At 48.3% G+C, this 23,251-nt stretch overlaps 1 protein-coding gene across 2 annotated transcripts; it reads left to right on the forward strand.

The window, feature by feature from the left end:
• The first annotated feature begins 477 nt into the window (after nt 1–477).
• Nucleotides 478–22,078, forward strand: LOC138806992 (sodium/hydrogen exchanger 5). Of its 2 annotated transcripts, XM_069992534.1 has the most exons (16): nt 478–827; nt 3,504–3,806; nt 6,145–6,308; nt 6,477–6,555; nt 6,832–7,009; nt 7,452–7,672; nt 7,886–8,088; nt 8,314–8,403; nt 8,497–8,567; nt 9,266–9,395; nt 9,946–10,034; nt 10,185–10,311; nt 15,029–15,199; nt 15,689–15,758; nt 16,356–16,490; nt 20,664–22,078. In XM_069992534.1, exons 1-16 carry the CDS (start codon nt 635–637, stop codon nt 21,134–21,136), a joined length of 2,697 nt encoding a protein of 898 aa, XP_069848635.1. In that variant the 5' UTR covers nt 478–634; the 3' UTR covers nt 21,137–22,078. The 2 variants fall into 2 exon arrangements, with proteins under 2 accessions (XP_069848635.1, XP_069848636.1); XM_069992535.1 differs by lacking the exons at nt 15,029–15,199; nt 15,689–15,758; nt 16,356–16,490 and having other exon boundaries at nt 20,664–20,937.
• Nucleotides 22,079–23,251: the final 1,173 nt, after the last annotated feature.

The following is a 23,251-nucleotide window of genomic DNA, read 5'->3' on the forward strand; positions in this document are numbered from 1 at the left end:
CGGTGCCCCTCCTTCACAGCCTGGAATGCGTCGGGGCCAGTCCCGGCCTAGGGGTTCCTGAGGACGTTGCCCGCAGTGTTGTCCATCTGGGCTTTCTGGGAGGGCCCAGCGCGCGTGCGCAGGTTTGGTCAGGGCGGGGGCCAGAAAAGGGTCTGAGGTTTGGAAGAGCTGCGTGGAAGGCGGCGTCACACCGCCCCCTACCGGCGCCAGCGCGCGGCCTGGGCGCCTGGAGCTGCTGGCGGCTCGCTGCAATCTTCGCGCCCCTCCTGCCGGGTCTGATCCCAGATCCGACCAGACGCCTGTCCCCCCACCCGGAGGCGGTGGCTGCTCACCTCTCTGAATCCGGGCGAAGGGAGGTTGGGGGGCGGTTGGGGAGCGGGCTCGGACGAGGAGATCTGGGGACTTGGGAAGGACTGGGCTGGGGAATTTCCGAAGCTGGGACTAGTCTGGAGGGGATGGGGGAAGTCCCAGGCAGGGTCTCGGAGTCTGGACCTGGCCTGAGGGTGTCGGAGCCAGGATTGGGGGGAGTGAGCCCCACGTGCCTGTGACGCGGGGGCGCCCGGTAGGCGGCGGCGGCGGCGACGCGGGGCCGGCGGCTGTGCGGAGCCGGGCGGACTGCGAGGCCGGCTGCAGGATGCTGCGCGCCGCGCTGCCCCTGCTCGGGCTGCCCCTGGCGGGGGCGGGAACAACCCCAGAGCCTACCCCGGAGCCGGGGTCGCCGGGAGAGCCTCCTCCAGGTTTGGCGCTTTTCCGCTGGCAGTGGCACGAGGTGGAGGCGCCTTACCTGGTGGCCCTGTGGATCCTGGTGGCTAGCCTAGCCAAAATCGGTGAGTGTGTGTGTGTGTGTGTGTGTGTGTGTGTGTGTGTGCACGCGCGTGCGCGCGACCCGCCCCCTGACTCCCCACTTCCCCGCTCCCCCAGTACCCCTGGTCACCAGATCCGGACCGCTTTCATACACAGTGCCGGGACTAGGCTCCTAGACCTTAAATCCCGGCTGCTCTCTCGCGGGTCTCCTTGCTAGCTTTCTCTGTGGTTGCTCCAACAATGTGCCTTCCTTTAAGGCTGCCCCCGCCTTTCTCCACCTCCATCTTTGGGTGTCTTTGCCCTCTTCTTCCTGCAGTGAGCCTTCTTCTCCACTAAGGCCCAGCATTTCACAAACCTCAGACAACGGTGAGGACGCGTGGGGACACTGAGGTGGTGGCACCTACCCCCCAACCTTCCCTGGAGGCCACATCCAAGTGTCCATCCACTTGAGATACTAAACTGCCACTTTTTCTTTATCTCATCCTTGTTCCCCACTTAAAGATGCCACCCTTTTGCCCCTAGGTGTAGGATCCCCTCCTCCTCCTCCCATTCAAGTCCACACTTTTCCCTCTCTAAGGTATAAGAAACTTCCGTTTATTGGAGCTTTCCTGCGTGTTGCCGGCTCTCAAGTGCTTTTATGCATCTGACCTCCTTCGGTCCTCACCCCATTGAAGGATGTGCTTCAGAATCCCCACTGATCCCCGCAGCCCCCAATAAAGCCGCTGCCTTCTGAGCAGCCAGTGGTTCCTCCTCCCAACAGAGACCCTCCTCCTTTCTCCCTGTTGTGCAGGCTCTGCTGTGGGGGTGACTAATTATAGCTGAGTGTTGCTACTCACTCCCCATCTATGCTGGCACAGCCTGTACTCCAGTCTCACCAAGACAGCCTTCATGTAGGAACCCCACGGTCTAGAATCTGTCCCCTTCTCCCCCTGGGACACTGCTGGAGGGAGAAAACTGGGAAAAGGGACAGAATTCTCTGCTTTGGCAGCCTGAGATTAATAATGGGAAGTGGAACTCAAAATGACTTCAGGGAGCCTCATTCTGCCAGAGAAATGGCTTTTGTGATGGGTTTTAGATTGCAAGGCTGGTGCATGCTGAGGAAATTAGGACAGAATAGGGTCCCTGAAGGAGAGGAGAGGGGCATCAAAGGCAGGGTGGGAGGGCTGTGATTGAGGTCATCCTAGAGGCCCAGCAATAGTATCATCAACGTGGGAACAGCCTGAGATTGGGTTTGTTGTAAATTTTGTGAGTTGTGGGAGAGTTCCTGTCTTAGGGGTTATAACCACTGTAGTTTGCCATAGTTCTTTTTCTCCTTTGGATGACACCTCCTATGAAGAAAGGAGAAAGCCTCCTTCCCGTTAGCTGTCTCCATCCCCTAAGTTCTCAGAAAGGAGAAATCTAGGCAGAGCACCTCCCAGTTTCATCCTTTTTTATTCAATAAATATTTAGGTGTTGTTACTGTGCCCCAGGCACTGTCTTAGGCCCTTTAGGACACTGTCTTAGCATAGGGCTAAGGAGGACATAGGCTAACAAGAAGGCCTCCTCACCATTCATATCACATGTATCATTTTGATTTTACCCTTTATGATGAGTGTTTTCCCCATAATTCAGGGAAGAAATGGAAATCCAGATTCTGTGATCGCACAGAAAGTGATGAGCTAGGCACTGGTAGCTCATGCCTGTAATCCTAACTACTAAGGTGCTCAGTTCAAAGCTAAGCCTGGCAGGAAGGCCTGTGAGACTCATATCTCCAATTAACTACCCAAAAGCCCAGAAGTGGAGCTGTGGCTCAAGTGGTAAAGCACTAGCCTTGAGCAAAAACCTCAGGAATAGTGCTCAGGCCCTGAGTTTAAACCCCAGAATCAACACACACACACACACACACACACACACACACACACCAGAATCAACACACACACACACACACACACACACACACACACACACACACTAAGCCTGAAGACAAGGAACTCTGACTGCTAAACCCAGAATTCTTTAAACTGGTGGCCATATCATGAAATACCAGGTTGGGAGGCCTACAATGCTCCATAGGAGGTATAACATACTTTTTAGTGAGGGATCTCTTGTTATAATATATCTTAAAAATATAGTGATGTATTAAGATTCATCATAGTATAATAGGTAACACTAATTGAGTGTTAACTGAAGTGTACTAAGTAACTTTATGGTGATTGTCTTATTTAATCCTATGAGACCATTATTGTTTTTCTCCCATATTTGGATGAGAAAATTAAGGATCAGAGATATATTTTTTGCTCCTAAATCACAGATCCAGTACATGGAGGACCTAGCCCTTGAAACCAAGCAACTTGACACTGGAAGCCCTGCTTTTTACAGCTATGTTGTGCATAAAAAGAGACCAGTTAGCATTTTCTGAGTTTCAAATGATGTTTATGAATAAGAGAGATCAGAGAAAGATGAGGTCAATCCCTGAGGATGAGAGTAGACAGGAAGGGGTATTTACAGAAAGGAAAAACAAAAACAGCAAAAGGATTGTGGCATTGGAAGGTTGATAGCCCTGAAGCTTCTACTAGAATTTCTGTATTTCTTTTACCTCCCTTAGTCCTAAGGTCTGGATTCTGATTTTGGCTAAGCTAAGATGGGGAGGTTATATAGATATATAGTGGGTGGTAGGGTGTTCCCTAACTCACCCCTGCTGCCCTCTTCTTACATTGCAGTGTTTCACCTGTCTCGGAAGGTAACATCTCTGGTCCCTGAGAGCTGCCTGCTGATTTTGCTGGGCCTGGTTCTAGGGGGCATTGTGTTGGCTGTGGCCAAGAAAGCAGAGTACCAGTTGGAACCAGGCACCTTCTTCCTCTTCCTGCTGCCTCCTATTGTGCTGGACTCGGGCTACTTCATGCCCAGCAGGCTGTTCTTTGATAACTTGGGTGCCATCCTCACCTATGCTGTGGTTGGCACACTGTGGAATGCCTTCACAACAGGAGCTGCCCTCTGGGGCCTGCAGCAGGCTGGACTTGTGGGTAAGTGACCCTAAGACTTGGGCTGGCACAGGGAAATTTTGCAAGATGCATCCCCCAACTCCCTTCTCCTCTGGCTTTGAAGGTCACATGCTGGTGACCTTCCTACCTGGATTGCAAGGCAATACTCCAGATGGACTTCTCCCTCATTTAGCCTCTGCCAGTTGAATCTGTACTTCTGCAGCATGACAACTGAGCAGGGGCCTGGATACCAGCTGTGTGTGGGCTGCTGAGGCTGGGGTGCCTGCATTACCACTCTGTTGTCTCCTACCCTGTTATCACACTGCTCCTTGCCAACTTTGCTCCCCCCAGGCATAGCTTACCATCCTTGCAAGGATGTTTTGACTCTGCTTAGGCCATGTCCAGATAGTTTCCAGATGTTCATTTTCCTGAACTCAGAGCACAGGTGTTGTCCCTGAGCTTTGGTGCTCTACTACTTGAGTTACAGCTCCACTTCAGGCTTTTTGGTAGTTAAGTGGAGATAAGAATCTTATGGGCTTTTCTGCCTGGGTTGGCTGTAACTGTAACCCTCTGATCAGCCTCCTGAGTAGCTAGGGTTATAGACACGAGCCTCTGATGCCCAGCTTTCCTATTATTTTTAATAATCACACATTTTATATCCATGGCACTCTCCTTACTTACCCCATTTACCTGTTGGGATATGGCTTGTCCCATTTAATGGATCAGAAAGTTGACACCTAATGTTCATTTGATACCTAGTTCAAAGTTAGCAGAAGTCCAAGGAAGGCCTCTATTTTCCTGAGGCTCTTTGCCTTTAGACCCCTCCTGAACTCTTCTTTTCCTGATCCAAGAAATCCATCTAATCCTGATGTTGCTAATTCAGACTTCTACCAAGGTAAAAGGAGAAGCTTCTAATTCCAAGTTGGGGGTCTCTATCCTGTTTTACTTAATAAGATATTGGGGCAGGGAGCAAAGGGAGAATATCAGACCCAGACCAAAGTAGAATTGTGATTTTAATAATAAGATATATATTGGGTGCTTACATCAGGCACTGACTAAATAAATAACTTTTTTAGATGGATATTATTATTAGTCCCAATTTGTCCATAGGAAATGGAGGCTCACAGTTTTGTGTGTTCTCCCCCACCCCCCAGTCATTGGGCTTGAATGCAGGACCTGGGTTCTGTCCCTGAGCTTTTTTGCTCAAGGCTAATGCACTATCACTTGAGCCACACACAGTTCTACTTCTGATTTTCTGTTGGTTAATTGGAGATTAAGAGTCTCATGGACTTTCCTGCCTGGGCTGGCTTTGTACTGGGTTCTTCAGAATTCAGCCTCCTGAGTAGCTATTACAGGCACGAGCCACCAACACACACACACACACACACACACACACACACACACACACACACACACACACACACACACACACACACACACACACACACACACACACACACACACACACACACACACACACACACACACACACACACACACACCAGGTTATTTGACATATCTGCAGTGTTTTTCATTTTGTGCTCAGTCCTCCCCTTCCTGGTAAGAATTGTGTGTCAGCATGAAGCCCTGGGTTCAGTTCCTTAGTACCACATGAACAGAAAAAGGCAGAAGTGGTAGAGTGCTAGCCTTGAGCAAAAAGAAGCTTGGGGACAGTGCCCAGGCCCTGAGTTCAATCTCCAGGACTGGCAATCAATCAATCAATCAATCATGCCTTTAGGGGCTGGGAATGTGGCTTAGTAGTAGAGTGCTTGCCAAGCATTCATGAAGCCCTAGATTCTATTACTCAGTACCACATACACAGAAAAAGCCAGAAGTGGCACTGTGGCTCAAGTGGTAGAGTCCTAGCCTTGAGCAAAAGAAGCTCAGGGACAGTGTCCAAACCCTGAGTTCAAGCCCCAGGACTGGCAAAAAAAAAAAAAAAAAGAACCACAGCTCTTACCTGTTATTCTCTCTAAGAAAGCCAGTCAGCAGCCAATGCCCACCTGCTCATAGCATATACTGTTTGCTGCCATTTATATTATCAGTGCCACATTACCTTTTCAGTTATGCATGTAGAACTTTCTGATCCATCTCCTGGGTTGGGTCTTGCAGCCATTTTATGAGGTATGCAGATGAGGAGGCATGGCTAGAACAGTGACAAGAGTCTGTATCGCGAGGATGGTGAATGCAAAGCCAGACCCTTGGCATTTTGCAGCTCAGCTCAAGTCTGACCTGCAGGCTTAATGCTCTCCTTACCTTCCCATGGCCTTTTTGGGTTTCCTTGTTTTATCAGTGAGAGTAGCGTGTAGGCTTGTCCCAAGATGATAGGAGAGAGGGTCATCTTCACCAATTCCTGGCCTGTCTGTCTCTCCTTCAATAGCCCCTAGGGTGCAGGCTGGCCTGCTGGACTTCCTGCTGTTTGGGAGCCTCATCTCAGCAGTGGACCCTGTGGCTGTGCTGGCTGTCTTTGAGGAGGTGCACGTCAATGAGACTCTCTTTATCATCGTCTTTGGAGAGTCCCTGCTCAATGATGCAGTCACTGTGGTGAGATTGCTCAGCAACTGCCATCCCCTAATCCTAAGCTGTGATGGGCATCTGAACAGGCTCAGACCTTCTCTTTTAGCCCCTTGGAGAAAAAGTAAAATCTGAGCTTTGCCCCACTCCAGTGGCCCCAGGAATCATCTCCCCTCACTCCTGACTCTTCTTACCCAGGTGCTGTACAAGGTCTGCAACTCCTTTGTGGAGATGGGCTCTGCCAATGTGCAGGCCACTGACTACCTGAAGGGAGTCGGTCAGTATTTCCCCCTCAGTCATCATTGAAGGTCTGCCTCCCTTGGGGTTGCTGTGTCCCAGCCACTCAGCATTAGGACCAAGGAGGTTGATTGGGTTGCCTCTTTTCTTATTCTCCTCTATGGAGAACTGAGCCTGGGAGGGGCTTGTCCTGGGGATCCTGAGCTCCAGGGAGTGTGGTGGGCATCCCCCTAACTTCTTCCTGCCAGGCAGAAGTCTTGTCAGCCCCAGGAGGGTCCAGGCCAGGGGTTATGCTGACAACCCACTCCTCCCCCAGCCTCCCTGTTTGTGGTCAGTTTGGGCGGGGCAGCCGTGGGCTTAGTCTTTGCCTTCCTCCTGGCCCTGACCACACGCTTCACCAAGCGGGTCCGAATCATCGAGCCACTGCTGGTCTTCCTCCTCGCCTATGCAGCCTACCTCACTGCTGAAATGGCCTCACTCTCCGCCATTCTTGCGTGAGTTCTGGGGGTTTTGCAGACAGGGAGCTGGGAGGGGGTGCTGGAGAGTTGCTTCTTGTAGGGCCAGAAGCAGGACCTTAAGGAGTCCATAGATTTCCCTGAGCCCTTGTGGTAGTGGGCACCTCAAACTCCTTGGGGAGACAATAAACCTCAGGTAATCTTCCAAGAAAACTGGGTACCCAGAACCCAGTATGGGCTGAGCTGGCAGTAGGACCTGGGGCCACTGACAATGATGGCCACAGCATAGCAAAAGGTGCCTTGGAGTCTGCTAATCAGAGCAAGCCTAATTAGCAGTCTTCCTCAGACTATGGTTCTGAGAATCTGACATCCGTGATGGGCAACTCCCCCTCCCTCCCTCCCTGACCTTTGAGCACAACATGCTCAAGCTGCAGAGGCTGAGACCTCCCCTTACTTGCTTTTTTCTCTGCTCCTCTCCCAGGGTGACTATGTGTGGCCTGGGCTGTAAGAAATATGTGGAGGCCAACATCTCCCATAAATCACGCACAGCTGTCAAATACACAATGAAGACCCTGGCCAGCTGTGCTGAGACTGTCATCTTCATGCTGCTTGGCATCTCAGCTGTGGACTCTTCTAAGTGGGCCTGGGATTCTGGGCTGGTGCTGGGCACCCTCTTCTTCATCCTGTTCTTCCGAGCCCTCGGTATTGGTGGCACCCTCTGTTTCCCCACTCTCCTCCTTGTCCCTGACAGCATTTCTCCCACTCCGAGTCCATATCCTTTTCATTTCCCAAGCCTCCCTTGTTGCTTACCTCTCCTTATCCCTGCCAGACATTAGCTCCGATATTTGGTGCCATCCGCTCCTGGTGTCCTTCATTCCCAACACCTTGCTCCCACTGGCCTCCTTCCTACTGTAGGCGTAGTCCTGCAGACGTGGGTGCTGAATCAGTTCCGGCTGGTCCCTCTGGACAAGATTGACCAGGTGGTGATGTCCTATGGGGGCCTTCGGGGGGCTGTGGCCTTTGCTCTCGTCATCCTGCTGGACAGGACCAAGGTCCCTGCCAAAGACTACTTTGTGGCCACCACCATTGTAGTGGTCTTCTTCACAGTCATCGTGCAGGTGGGAGTGCCCACAGGGCTGGGGAGGGAGGGGGACCAGCAGGCTGTGGGGGGAGTCTTGGAGCCTATGGAAGAAGGTCTGCTCTTTTCATTGAGGAGAGGCAGGGCTGATTTCCCAGACCTTTAGCGCAGCAGGATGTTGTGGGAACAGCTGAGGCCTGATTATGGGGAAAGAAAATCAACAGGGAAATGAAAAGGGCAGGGCTCACCTCCCACCTGTCCATAGGGCTTGACCATCAAGCCGCTGGTGAAGTGGCTGAAGGTGAAGAGGAGTGAGCATCACAAACCCACCCTAAACCAGGAGCTACATGAGCACGTGGGTACCAGAACCCCATCCCTCCACCAGTCCTTTTTTCCCTTCTCCTTCTCGGCAGAGTCCTGATCCAGTCCCCCTACCCGCCCCTTCTAGACTTTTGACCACATTCTGGCTGCAGTGGAGGACGTTGTGGGGCACCATGGCTACCACTACTGGAGGGACAGGTGAGGGAGCTGCCCCGAGGCTCCTTCAGCAGCAGCAGCCCCACCAGCCAGGGCAGCATGGGGGATATGCCACCCTTCTCAGAAGGGACACAGGTTCAGTCTGGGTGACCTCTGTCTGGAGCCTTTCAGTGGCATCCCAGTTGATCTCAGGATAAGACAAGGCTACCCAGTGTGGCCTGCCTGGCCCTGCATGGTTTGGCATCTGCCAGACTCCAGCCCCATCATGCTCTGCGGTCTTTGATGGTCTGCCTGCTAATTACATGGACCCTATTTTAGAGCTACAAGACCAACCATGCTCTCTCAGCCTGGCCACTGGGACCATTGTACATGTTCTGTTTACTACAATCCCCTCTTGTTTTCCTCAAAATTTTTCATCCTTCAGATCTCATCATAGGCATTCCTTAGGAAGGCCTTTCCTGGCCACCCTGACTAGGACAAACTCCTGTCATACTCTATAATTATCCTTGGTAGTTATTGTCAAGGTTGCAATTTTTACAGTTATTTAAAATAATGTCAGGCTTGCCCCTGCAACTATAAATTCTGTTAGAAGCAGGGACTGGCTGTGAGATTCTCCCTGGCTGAGATGCATAACCAAGAAAGCCAGGCCATTGCTGGCAGAGTCCTGTCCCATCTGAGGAAGGGCCAGCCAGCCACACCTGGAGGATGGGACTCAGTGCTGGGCCTGGCGTCCTCTATAGGTGGGAGCAGTTTGACAAGAAGTACCTGAGTCAGCTGCTAATGCGTCGGTCAGCCTACCGCATCCGGGACCAGATCTGGGATGTATACTACAGACTTAACATCCGGGATGCTATCAGCTTTGTGGACCAGGTAGGTCAGCAGTTACCAGGTGGGTCACTTATGGTGGGAGGACATTGAGCCAGAAGAACAGGGCAGAAAGGGGCAATAGGCAGGCAGGCTTGTTAGCAGACAATTGGGAACTCCCAGTTGACTTTATGGTCATATGAAGTGGCAGCTGCAGTTAGTCTGGCAGACAGTACAGAAATGTGGGACATAGCTGGACTCGAGTAGCAGATGTGGCTCAAACTGTTACCACTTATAGGCTTGTGACCTTGGTAAGTAACTTAACCTTGTCTCAGCCTATTTTCTTCAGTGATAAGAAAGCAGGAATAAGAATAATAAGAGCACCTGTGTCAGATTTTGTGAATTCTAAATATAAAGTGTCTTATACTAATCTGGAGCAAAAATAAGGTGCTGGGGGTCTCTGAACGTGCTTACCTAGCAGGCCTGAGGCCCTGGTTTTGATCTGCCGAACTACAAAGCAAAACAAAAAAGTAAAATACGTGTGAGATATTCTTCTTTTTCTTATTTTCTGGGCCGTCCTCTGATTGCTGTCTGATCTCGGTCTTGACCCCTGCAGGGAGGTCACGTCCTGTCCTCCACAGGCCTTACTCTGCCCTCTATGCCCAGCCGGAATTCTGTGGCAGAGACCTCTGTCACCAACCTGTTGTGAGTCCCTTTTTCCTTGTCCAAGCTCCTCTTCACTGGGCACTCTTCTTCAAATCCCTTTGGGGGAAGATTTGTCTGCTTTGCTCCTGTCCCTCCTCTGGCCTGTGCCTTATGCTCCCTCCCCAGCACCCGTGTCCCTGCCTCCTACAGGAGGGAGAGCGGCAGTGGCGCATGTCTGGATCTGCAGGTGATTGACACGGTTCGCAGTGGTCGGGACCGAGAGGATGCTGTGATGCACCACCTGCTCTGTGGAGGCCTCTACAAGCCACGCCGCAGGGTGAGAGCAGGCAGGGCATGAGTTTGAGAGCTAGGGGAAGGCCACTGGGGAGGGGAGGCTATGGTCAGAGGTTTAAAAGGCAGTTGGTGGTGAGCTGTAGGTGCCTGGTTGAAGGGTATGGGTTTCATTCTGTCTGCAATAAGAAACCTTTTTTTTTTTTTTTTTTTTTTTTGATGTTGTTAGCGGTTTTGGAGGAGGAGTTGGCCCTCTCTAGTAGTCATGTGCAGACCAAATTAGAGGGTGTAAGTTGATAGCTGGAGAACCAGTGAAAGTTGGAGGGAAACATTTTGGACTGGAGCTGGATGGGGAGAAGGGGAGAAACACACCGGCCTCTCCTCTGAGTGGAGAGCAGATAGTGGAGAGTAGGCCTCGCGGGTCCTTGGAAGGTAACAGTCAGACAAGAAGGAGAGGCCTAGAGGAAGGCTGAGGAACCAGTTTAACATTGGGAAGGCAATCCATTTTACATAATGTGAGTTAGGCCAGTGCCCTTCATGAAGTTTTAGGGATGGAAAAGACCAGTACATCCAGGAGAGAATGTGTTGTGGCCCCACAAGGGGGCACCAAGCTATTACCTTGAGTCATGTGAAATGAATTTGGACTTTATCAATCCTGGCAGTAGTAACAGGCGAAGGTTAGAATGTTGAGCTAGAATTGCCTTGCTTTAACTTGCACCCACTTCTCCTGCATTGACTCTTGGAGGCTCTGCAGAATGTTTTTTTTTTTCCTTTTAATTGTAAATTTGATATACGGAGGGATTACAGTTACATATATCAGGTACATTCTTTCCCTCCCTTCCTTCCTTCCTTCCTTCCTTCCTTCCTTCCTTCCTTCCTTCCTTCCTTCCTTCCTGCCTTCCTTCCTTCCTCCCGTCCTTCGTCCCTTCGTCCCTTCCTTCCTTCCTTCCTTTCTTTCTTTCTTTTTCTTTTTTCTTTTTTTTTTTTTTGTGGGGCTTGAACTTAGGGCCTGGGTGCTGTCCCTGTGCTCTTTTGCTCAAGGCTAGTGTTCTACCACTTTGAACTATGGCTTTACTTCCAGTTTTCTGGAGGTTAACTGGAGAAAAGAGTCTCATGGACTTTTGTGCCTGGGTTGGATTTGAACCATGATCCTCACATCTCAGTCTCCTGAGTATCTAGGATTATAGGCATGAACGACCAGCGCAGCTAAGATGTATTATCTTTTTGGACAATGTCACCCCCTTCTCTTGCTCTCTCCCAGTTTTTCCCACTCTCAGAATAAGTTTTAAAGGTTTCAAGACAGCAACTCCCACACAGACCCTACTGCCCCTAGGCCAGAATTTCCTGCCCCTATATGTCTTCTCTGGCCCCTAGAAATTGGGGCCTGGGAATGGGAGGTGCTACTATAGCTGTGTCTGGCCTAGAGTAAGGCAGAACGACTCTCTTACCTTTCTAGATAACCTTCAGTTGTCTTCCTACAACCCAGGATCCCTACTTTGGCTCATCACCTTATAGCCGCATACTGTCCTCCATATGGGAGGGCAATCTTCCTCAGACTTCCCCAGAGTCTTCCTCAGCCAATGGCTGTCTCATCCATGCTACCTACTTTTTTTCCTTTTACTGTTTTTTGTTTTGTTGATGTTGTTGTTTTGGCAAAATTTCAGTAGAGAGAATAAGACATCTCATTTGTCTGTTACCTGGCTCCAGTAAATATCAATGTATGATTAATTTTATTATTAATTTTGTTTTTTTCTACTATACCCTGCCTCCATTCTGTTTGTGACATTGCTATCCATGTCTGTAATGTACCCCAATTGCCATAGCTTCTCCTTTATCTCACTCCCACCTTCTTTAAAGAATTTCAACATATTTCTTTTCATACAGGCAAATAAAATATTTCAACCATATTCATCCTTATTCATTCTCATTCAGCCTCTTCATTTCTTAAAGCAAACTTCAGATGTCACATCATCTCAATATTTCAGTAAGTATATCAGTAGGTGGCAAGAATTCATGAAAAATAAAACCACAGTACCATTATCATAATAATATCACAAATAATTCTAGTATCTAGGCAGTGTTCTAGCTGGTTTGTTTAAAATCAGGATCCAAATAAAGTCCACAATTTGTCTTTGTAAAATATGTCTCTTCATTTAAAAAAAACACCAAAAAACTATAATAGATCCCTTTCCCCTTGCTATTTATTTATTGAAGAAGCTAGATAATTTATTCTGGGTAATTGTCTACTTTCTAGATTGTAATCTGGTGGTGGTATTTAATATTTTCCACCATCCCTTGTTTTTCTGTTGTTAAATCTAGAGACCTGATCAGGTCCCAGGACATTCAATTGGTGTACAGTATTGTGTCACATCAGGGAGTTTATGATTTTGTGTGTTTGTGTGTGTGTAAGGTTGGTCAATGGGTTCAGTGCAATCAATTCTTGTATAATTAATTTTAAAAGGACTGGAATGAATTTGTGCTTATCCTGTTAAATGTCATCTTATTTAATTTAGCCCATCATTCCATTGCTTGGATCTCATGTCTACCACCAAATGTCTCCTCAGATTCATAGCATCTGAAACTTTTCTAAGCCTGTTAACTTTGCATCCATCCAAATCATAAAATGTTGAACAGGATAGAGCTGAGGACAAAGCCCTGTGGCATACTACTAAAGACTTTTCTCCAGACTGACATGGATCAAGAATTTTTGGGGTATGGTTATTCAAACAGTTCTGAATCCACTTAGTTTGTATATGACACAATCCATATTTCCTCATGTTCCTTCCAGAAATATCATTAGAAAGTGACAAAGTATGCAGTTCAAAATATAAGATCATAGCTTGAGAGATAGGAGATGAAGAAAAAGCAGTCTTCATCACCTTCAGAGGTTCTTCTCCGATTCACATCAGAGACTCCTGGGAAACTTGTTAGAGTACTCCTGGCTTCACCTTCTGGAGATTCTGATCCTGTAGAATAGGGTAGGACTAAGATCTGTGATCTTAATAAGTTCCCAGGTAACTGAGATGCAACTGGTCTGATGACTGCTGTTAGGTAGTCATAGATCATGTCACTGTTAAGGTTAGAGCCAAGAAAAAAGATAAGTTCTCTGGGGAGAACAATCAGAGGGGAGAAAGGAGAACCGTGTATAATATGGAGGAATATACATGGAAGCAAAAGACAAGGAGCTAGCAAAGGAGAGAGAAGCGCAACTCTTGTAGAAGCAATAGCGGATGGCATCTCCATACTAGGGTAGAAGGGCTGGATGCTGCACAGGCCAGGCTGGTGCCTGAGCAGGGAACTGGTCACCAGGGAAAAAGTCAGCACTGTGGACTTGTGGACCTTGACTTGCCGTGTATGTATTTAAGGAAGTACTGGGTAGGAGGGCAAACATCAGAATCAATTTCTAAAAGTCTGGCCACAAAAAGAAGGCAGTGGGATGGGTGGAAAGGCTTTCTTTGGGGTGGCAAGCTTGTTTGAAAGTGGAGCAGCAGTAGCCAGACAGTGAAGATGCCAGAGATGAGAAATAAAGAACTGGGAACAGGAGGCAGGAAGGAGTAAGTTGAACAAAGCCAAGGCCAGAGATAGGAGGTGATGGGCCCCTTCATGAGAAAAGGTCACTTCCAGGTACATAGTTAGAGAGGGAGAGCAGGTGGGAGACTTGAAGGAAGCTCTTAGGACTGGTTTAGGGCAGGGTGCTGGTGGCTCACACCTGTTATCCTAGCTACTCAGGAGGCTGAGGATCACAGTTCAAAGCCAGCCTGGGCAGAAAGGCTATGAAACTCTTATCTTCAATAAACCACCAGAAAACTGGAAATGGCACTGTGCTCAAGTGGTAGAATGCTAGCCTTGAGCTGAAGAGCTGAGGGACAGTGCCCAGAGTTCAAGCCCTATGGCCAACAACAACAACAAAAAACCAAACCTGGTTCAGGGAAGCAGGGAAAATAGGATGGAGATGAAAGGGAGCAGACTGGCAGTGTAAAGCAAGATGAAGTAATCACAAGATAATGAAATGTTGCTAAGCTGCCAAGGACAGAGTCATGCAAACTAGGCAAGGGCACGGTGGGCTTGATCTTTATGAAAGAGAAATCAGAGGGAGTGCTTCTGAATTATGTAGGTAGTTGTTACCAGGAGGGTCTCATGTATCAGGGGAGGTAGTTCTGAAAGTCCAACATGCAGTCTAAATATAGTGATGGCTCTAGAAATGGCTAGATGGAAAGTCCAGCTAGAAAGGATCCTGTATCACTAAAAAGTGACATTCAATCAAATGGAGGTCCAAAGAAGGCTATGGTGCTTAGTCTTGTAATAGATCCAGGGGACAAGACCTAGGGACCATGCCTCCTTTGTGATTTCAGACAAAACTGGGAAAAGGGCAAAAGTAGATGAGAAAAGCCAGATTTAGAAGAATAAACTAGGATGAAGGGAAGTTTTTCTTCCCTCTCAGTGAAAAAGTACACATGTGTATATGTATAGCATCAATAAACTGTGATTAAATTAAAATATGCTAATTAAAAGGTGCAGATGTATATATAGCATCAATAAGTTCAGGGAGTTACATTTTGACAAGTCCATGTATGCATACAATATTCTTTGATTAGACTCACCCCATCCATCCATTCATTCATTCATTCATTCATTTACTCTATGGCTGGTTTTGGAAACGCTGGGCTGGAAGGCTCTATGGTGAACATGTTGGGGCTGTGGCCTAGGGTTCCTATGGAAGGCCAAGGCACCCAGCCTCATGGCGGGGGGGTTGTCATTGCCAGTACAAAGCCAGCTGCAGCCGCCACTTCATCTCTGAGGATGCACAAGAGCGTCAGGACAAGGAGGTCTTCCAGCAGAATATGAAGCGGCGGCTCGAGTCATTTAAGTCCACCAAGCACAACATCTGCTTCACCAAGAGCAAGCCACGACCTAGAAAGGCTGGTCGCAGGAAGGCATGTCCTTTCTCTGAAACTCCTCTTTGGGCTTAGAGGCTGCCAACAGATAATTTAGATCCCTTCAAGTGTTGGAATCCAGCCTGGGGGGTACCCCAAGGATTTGATGACTAGGAGTTTGGATTCCCTTATCAATTTCCCTGGGTCTCCAGAAGGGTAAAGGGGGTTCTTCAAAGGCAGTGTAGCCCCTTGGCCATGGAGTCACTTTCTATCAGAGATGAAATGGGCAGAAGGGCCAATACCTGAAGAAGCAATCCCAGGCGCCTCTCAGTCTGATGATCCAGGCTGATGCATCCAGAGCCCCTGCTGGGGTATGGGTTACTCAGGCTCCACAGCTCCTGCCTGCCTGGCAAAGGGATGCTATGATATAGAACTGTTGGGACTGACGTAAATCCCCCTCCTCACAATGGGTTAGAAAATGTGTCCTAGATCACAGGGCTGGTTGTGGTGCCAGGGCCAAAGGCTCAGGCTTGCTTTCTTGGTCCTCAGAAGGATGGTGTGGCCAATGCCGAGGCTACAAATGGAAGACCTCCTCGAGAGCTGGGCTTTCAGGACACAGGCAAGCAGGAAGTGGAGGGGTGGGGTTGAGGACGGGAGGGAAAGGGAAAATCCAGGCCTATCAGCAGAATCCTAGAGGACTCCTGTGTGCATTTAGCACTGTACGCTGGGCCTCTCTCAGGGACTGGACTGGCATACTCCATTTCAATATTGGAAATGTTCAAAGTGATGTATAATGGGAAGTGTCAGATTGCTAAGTGTACCTTCAGGCCCTGAAAAACAAAAGGTGGGGAAGAAGGGGGAGGTGGCTCTGGGTAGACCCTGGGGCCCAGTTTCCCATCTCTTCTTCATGAGCTAAATGTTAATGGGCCTTCCCGTCCTCCAGATACTCATGTTGTCAGCTGATGGTGGGATCTGGGGCTGACAAGATGGTGGGGGAGCTGGAAGGCATGGCCATTCATGGCCTTGTCTGAGGACTTAGCTCATCCCTGCTTCTTCAGGCTCCCTTCCCTTGGCCAGTGCCAGAAAGAGTCAGAAAAACAGGCACTTCTGCCCACATAGGCTCTTCTTGAGGGTACAGGATCTGGTTTGGGATTATGCAGTACCAGGAGGCAGCTGCTGGGCTGCTTGCCTCGACTTAGCTCTTATCCCTGTCCAGCTGCTGTGTCACTAACTGTGGAGTCTGAGGAGGAGGAGGAGGAGAGCGACAGTTCAGAATCAGAGAAGGACGACGAGGGGATCATCTTTGTGGCTCGAGCCACCAGTGAGGTTCTCCAAGAGGGCAAGGTCTCAGGTAATGCTTCTTCAATGCCTCCTTCCCCTCTGAAATAGGTTTCTTGCCTCTGCTCTCATGGCCTCTGCTCCAGGCAATTCCATATTCCTATTTGCTCATTTATTCACTAACCAGCATTTACCGAGCTTCTATCAGAAACCTGACATAAATGATCTAGTTTAACCCTCAGGACCACCAAAATGGGGAAGCCAAGCTTAAAGAACCTACAGGACTTGTAATCTGTCCAGCATCACATGGTAGAATCAGAATTTAAACCTGACCCATCCTGAGTCCAAAACCCATGGCTTTTCACTGCCATGCCTTTTGTTTGAGGAATCCAAGTTGGTAAACATACTGCACAGCAGTCTCTCTTGTGATCCATGCTCAGCATACCTGCCCTCAGGTAGAGCCTCCAGTGAGGATTCACCTGACCAGAGACGGAACCTGAGATCATCAAAATGGACTTGTAGGTTTTTAAAATATACATACCCATACACACACAAAACATATGTGCATATACACATATACAGGTATCTGCACTAGAGACCTAATTCACTCAGAATGCTAGGTATACTGGTGATTGGTTCAAGCATTCTCAGATGCTTTGTTTTTGGATGTGGGGCTTGAATAGGGGGCTTGGGCACCATCCCTAAGCTCCTTCACTCAAGGCTCACACTCTACCACTTTGAGCCACAGCCCCACTTCCGGTTTTTGAGTTGTTAATTAGAAGTAAGAGTCTCATGGACTTTCCTGCCTGCGCTGCTTTAAATTGTGATCCTCAGATCTCAGCCTCCTGGGTAGCTAGGATTGGAGGCATGAGCCCTGGTGCCTAGCCTCAGATACTTTTAGAAAAGTTTTATTACAGAAAATTTCAAAATATGTAATGATAGAACAGTGAAATAAATTCCCATCTGTCCTCTACTCAGCTTCAATAACTGGCTATTCATAGTCAATCTTACTTTATTTATATCTTCACCTATAGACTCTTGCTCCTCTGAGTTCTTATGAAGAAAATCTCAAGTGTCATATTACTTTTATTAGTAAATACTTCAGCATAAAAGATAAGGATTCTCCGTTACTCAGAAAGCTGAGGCCTGAGAATTGAGGCTTGGAGTCAGCCCAGGCAGACAAATCTGTGAGCACAAGAAGCTGGAAGTGGAGGTGTGGCTGAAGTGGTAGAGCACTCCAGCTGTGAATGAAAAAGCCAAGCAAGAATGTGAGGCTGAGATAAGGATTCTTTTTAAAAACTACACCCATGACGTCATTACCATATATAAAATCTTTGTCATCAAATATCTAGTCAGTGTTCAGATTGTGTTGGTTGTCTTCATATTTTTTAATAGCAGTTCCATACAGATAAAAATACAGATGAGATCTATACATTATATTTGGTTGACAAGTCCCTTTTAACTTATCAAACACAGTGGAACTCAAGGGGGATGAAGAAATTGTACCACTTCAGGGACACTGGGCATTCAGGGACACTAGAGACATTCTTTTATAACAGCTGGGGAAAGTGTACTTCCATTGAATGGGTGCAAGGCAGTAGCTGTCTTAAAAAGTTCAAGTATCAAGTCTGGAAATTCTTGATCTCTCCTACATTTTCCTCTTCTGATATATCTATCAAGGAAACCAGGTTATTTGTCCTGCCTGGACTTTGCTTATTGCATCTCCCAAAGTGTCAGTGAAGGTGTTTTTCGCTTCCATTTCTTTTAAATTGATATCAGCTTCCAGTTTTGATTTTGGGGGGGTGGGTAAGAATACCTCACAGGCAATAGGAGTGTATTTCCTATTGGCCACATCAGACAATACACATACAATATGGTTGGTTTCTCTTTTGTTTTGTTTTTGTTGGTTGTAGGGCCTGAACTCCGGGCCCAGGCACTGTTCTTGAGCTTCTTTTGCTCAAGGCTAGCATGCTACCATTTTGAGCCACAGCTCCACTTCCAGCTTTTAGATGATTAATTGGAGATAAGAGTCTCATAGACTTTCTTATTGCTGGCTTGGAACCACAATCCTCAAATCTCAGCCTCCTAAGGCATGAGTTCTTGGCATAGTTAGCTTTCTTATCATGAGACTAACATCAGTCACTGGGTTCAGATGTTTCCCTGACCTGTCCAGGATAAAGTTCCCCATTAGCTTTTTGATCAATGGTCTTAGTAGCCCCCAGTAATCACTGCTGCACCTGGTTCTTATTTATTTATTTATTTATTTACCAGTCCTGGAGCTTGGACTCTGGGCCTGGGCACTGTCCCTGAGTTTCTTTTTTATTCAAGGATAGTACTCTACCACTTGAGCCTGAGCCAGAGCACCACTTCCAGCTTTTTAAGAAAATTTGTTTATGTGGTAATGAGGAACAGATCCCAGGGCTTCATGTATGCTAGGCAAGCACTCTACCACTAAGCCATATTCCCAGCCCCTTATTTATTTTTTGTCAGTTGTAGGGCTTGAACTCAGGGCCTGGGTACTACTGTTCCTGGGCTCTTTTCTCAAGGCTAGAACTCTACCACTTGAGCTATAGTTCCACTTCCAATTTTCTAATGGTTAATTGGAGATTAGAGTCTCACAGACTTTCCTGCCCAAGCTGGCTTTGAACTGTGATCCTCAGATCTCAGTCTCCTGAGTAGCTAGGATTATAGGAGTGAGCTACTAGCATCTGGCTTCATCTACATTTATTAGCAGGAATTCTTCTATAATAAACTTCCCATTATCTATTATTTGGTTACTCTGAGGTACAGTAGATACAGGGACGAATGAATAAGTGCTTGATCCTTTCTTTTTTTGTTGGTCGGGAGGCCTGAACTCTGGGCCTGGGCACTGTCCCTCAGCCCTTCAGCTCAAGGCTAGTGCTCTACCACTTGAGCCATAACACCAATTCTGGCTTTTTCTGCTTATGTGGTGCTGAGGAATCAAACCCAGAGCCTCATGCATGCAAGGCAAGCACTCTACCACTGAGCCATCTTCCTAGCCATTGATCCTTTTTTTAAAGTCTGTCAGTCTTTAGACCCAGGGGTGAGTTTGTTTTCTAGCATCCTCTAAAAGTGGTTTTCAATTGGGGTATTTTAATATTTCAGGTCTTTTAAAAGCTTTGGTTTCATTTTTTAAATTTTTATTGTTATTGTAAAGGTGATATACAGATGGGTTACAATTACATAAGTCAGGTAATGAGAAAAAAAAAGTTCGGACAATGTTACCCCTTCCTTGCTCTTTTCCAGTTAACTTCATTTTTAATTATAGCATCAAAATATTTCATAATGTCATCAATCAAAGAGTATATTGGGGGTATAGTTTAGTGGTAGGGTACTTGAGGCCTAGAGTTTATTGGTCTCCTTAAGGCTTTATCAATAAATGCACTGAAAACCTTTTATTCACAAGGAATTGTGCTTGGCTTCTACAAGCCCAGGCTCCCCTCAGACTTTCCTATAATCCAGCTGCTTGCAGCTCTGGGATTTTTTTTTGGGGGGGGGGGTCAGGTCGTGGGGCCTGAACTCGGGCCTGGGCGCTGTACCTCAGCTCTTCAGCTCAAGGCTAGCGATCTACTACTTGAGCCACAGTGCCACTTCCAGCTTTTTTTCCTTTTTGCTTATGTGGTGCTGAGGAATCGAACCTAGGGCCTCAGGCATGCAAGGCAAGTGCTCTACCACTGAGCCACCTTCCCAGCCCAGCTCTGGGATTTTCTAAATCCAGCCCCTACGCTGACATCCCACCGGCTACACAGCCTCCTCCTGCTCATTTGCATGAGCTTGCGCTCTTGCACTCTCCCTCCAGAGGACCTAGTGTGTGTTCAGGAAGTGTGTCCAGCAGCAAAGCTTTTACCTAGAGCTTCGAGGTCTTTCTCACTCTCATGGCCACCACCTCATCCCCGCATCCCTGCTGGCTGGCTGGGATGGGACTTGGCAAGTTGTAGTTTCTGAGACAGGTGCTGAAGGGTGTTCAGAGATTTTTTTTTTTTTTTTTTTTTTGCTTTTTTGTTTTGTAGTGACTTGCATTTGTTCATTAGGTAGCTCTTGGGTAACTGCCCTGGGCCTGTCAGCTATGGTGGCTCCTCTGGACAAGACATTCATTGAATAATTGCTCCAATGGATGGAGCAATGTGGCCACTGTGAAATGTATTAACTTGTGAGGATGTGTTTATACTTGGGGAGGGTTCCACAGCATTGGCAATGAGCTCACGTGTACTCTCTCTGTCCCCAGGAGGCCTCGAGGTGTGCCCGAGCCCGCGCATCATCCCCCCTTCCCCAACCTGTGCGGAGAAGGAACTGCCCTGGAAGAGTGCACAGGGGGACCTGGCTGTATACGTATCTTCGGAAACCACCAAGATTGTGCCCGTGGACATGCAGACAGGCTGGAACCAGAGCATCTCATCTCTAGAGAGTCTGGCATCCCCTCCCTGCACCCAAGCCCCTACTCTGACCCGCCTGCCTCCCCGCCCACTGTGTGCCGAAGAACCCCAGGCCCCTCTTGACTTTCCTTCTGACCTGCGCCCTAGCTTTGCCTTCCCCCCTAGCCTGGCCAAGGCTGGCCGTTCTCGAAGTGAGAGCAGCGCCGACATCTCCCAGCAGCAGGAGCTGCAGCCCCTCATGGGCCACAAAGGCCACACGCATCTTAGCCCACGCACCGCCAACTCCCACTGGTGTATCCAGTTCAACAGAGGGGGTCGGCTGTAACCCAGGGCCTCGGGGAGGAGCAGGAGGTGGAGTCCCTGTGGGAAGAGTTCCCTGGGTACTGCACAGAGCAGTCCATGCAGCCTGACACAGGGGTAGAGGGGCCTGGACTAAAGTAGCACGGCCTCCTTGAGGTTGGTCAGAGGGGTCTCCTGGGCTGGTCCTCACAGGGACCCTTCTCCCACCCTGCATCTAACCCCTTCCACCTTCCATTTCAATAATGGCTCAGGACCCAGTCCATAGTTCCAGGACATAGGCCCAGAGACTTGGGTAGCTGATGTCCTTTCCCTAAGGGAGCTTTCTGAGCTCACTGGAGGCAGCTGTTTCTGTCCCCAAAGCAAAGGAATCACTCCACAGTTGTAAGCAGGTCTTCCCTGTCCCCACCCTCTCTCTTCCTGGCATTTGGTCAGGGACCTGATGTCATTGTCCTGACATGGAGGTCTAGTGAGGGTCTGGTCCTTAGAGGAAATAGGTTGGAACGTGGAGTAGCCTGGGCTGGGCTGCCCTGTTGGCTTGGCTACCCAGTATCTATTTTTTTTTTTTTAAGGCAGTGGGAGTCTCTGTCCCCATGTCTTGCTTTAGCCCCTTCCTTTTGCTGCCAGATATTGGGGTAATGGTGCCTACTTTTCTAAGATGTGAGCCTTGGACCTGGCAGTTCAGGGCTGCTTCTTAGCCAGGGTCTTGGGAGGGGTCTTTTCTGGGTCTAAGTTTGAAACTTTTGATCCGTGGATCTGGGTTTTCTGAGCACAGTAGCCTCTGGGATCTCATGTTGCCACTTCAGATTTTCCCTAACAGGAAAGTGGCCAGGTATCTCAGGACCACTGCTCCATGGCTGTTGGGATCTAGGATAGCTGGCTGCAGTATTAAATGGGGCAGAGTGGCAGGTGGAGTTCCTGGAGGTAGCCCTGCCTTGTGTTTTGTACCTTAAACCGAAGATACATTAAACATCTCTTGGATGGATACGTGTCTTCTGTCTGTGTGCTGGGGAGTTCTAGGAGTGGGGGTAAGAAGGGATCCGCCTGCCTAAGACTTTTGAGGCAGAGAACAGAGGAGGGAATCCTAGGCGGGACTCTTAGTTCCTCTGCTCCTCCCCACTCTCTCCCATACTTTTCTGACATTTTCCCCATAGCAGCAGGCCTGGAGTGGCAGTCCAGGGTATCACTGTATGGGCTTTTGAGTCACAGAATTGGGAATCGACATAATGTGGAGATCCAGCAGGAAGAGCAACCCCAGGGATCAAGGTCTAAGCTCCCAAAAATGCATCTACCACACCTGAAGCCACAGAAGCATTTCTGGAAAATCCAGAGGCAGGTGTGGGACAAATGTATAGAAGTGTTCTTTTGTATGTGGCAGTTGGGAAGGCAATCTCAAGAGAGTTGTCACCCTGAGTGTCCATGATTCAAAACATGGTAGTGTGGGGCCTACAAATTTCTAGATAGCATCCCCCAAATCCCAGTCCCATTGTGTGTGTGTGTGTGTGTGTGTGTGTGTGTGTGTGTGTGTGTTTTAGAATAGCATCCTTATTCTCACCATATTCTAAGCATAGAATGTTCCCATCATAACTAAAACAAGCCCCGCACCCATGATCAGTCTACTTCTCTCTCCCTAGCATCCCCAGCACTACACCTTTCCATCTCTATGGATCTGAAGGAGCTTGGTATACTTTTAAGGTTACAGATTGGATCAACGAACAGTCACCGCTTCTGCAATAGGGGAAAAACATGAAGCAAAGGAGAGTGGTTTTGTCTTCAAGTTGCTTATAGGGCAGTAATAGTAAGGACTGGTCGTTAATTAGTAGTTAACAGCCTGGAGTTAGTGCCAGCTGTCATTCACCAGTTATGTCATTTGGGGCATGTTATTAAACTCGTTGAGACTCAGTTTTCTCATCTGTAAAATGGGAGAGCAATCATACTTCTTCATAAGGTTCCTGCCAGGATTAATGGCAAAATGGGAAGAAACCTGTCCTAGGCCTGGCTGAAGGTGCATGAAATGTCAAGGGGCCTTGAGAAGTTCGTAGAAGGATTCCAGGAGGTCAGTGTACATGTGTGTACATGCACACGTGCTTGCTCATACTACTATACAGTGTCTGGGGCTGGCTCCAAGTGAAAATTGTATGGA

Source organism: Dipodomys merriami, unplaced genomic scaffold (assembly GCF_024711535.1).
Source record: "Dipodomys merriami isolate MVZ:Mamm:240054 unplaced genomic scaffold, mDipMer1.0.p SCAF_41, whole genome shotgun sequence".
In the NCBI taxonomy this organism is placed as follows: Eukaryota; Metazoa; Chordata; class Mammalia; order Rodentia; family Heteromyidae; genus Dipodomys; species Dipodomys merriami.

Coding starts and splice junctions, on each gene's coding strand:
- LOC138806992 (XM_069992534.1), top strand. CDS start 635: ATGCTGCGCGCCGCGCTGCCCCTGCTCGGGCTGCCCCTGGCGGGGGCG. Junction 6,309..6,476: donor TCAATGATGCAGTCACTGTG/GTGAGATTGCTC, acceptor CTTCTTACCCAG/GTGCTGTACAAGGTCTGCAA. Junction 6,556..6,831: donor TGACTACCTGAAGGGAGTCG/GTCAGTATTTCC, acceptor CTCCTCCCCCAG/CCTCCCTGTTTGTGGTCAGT.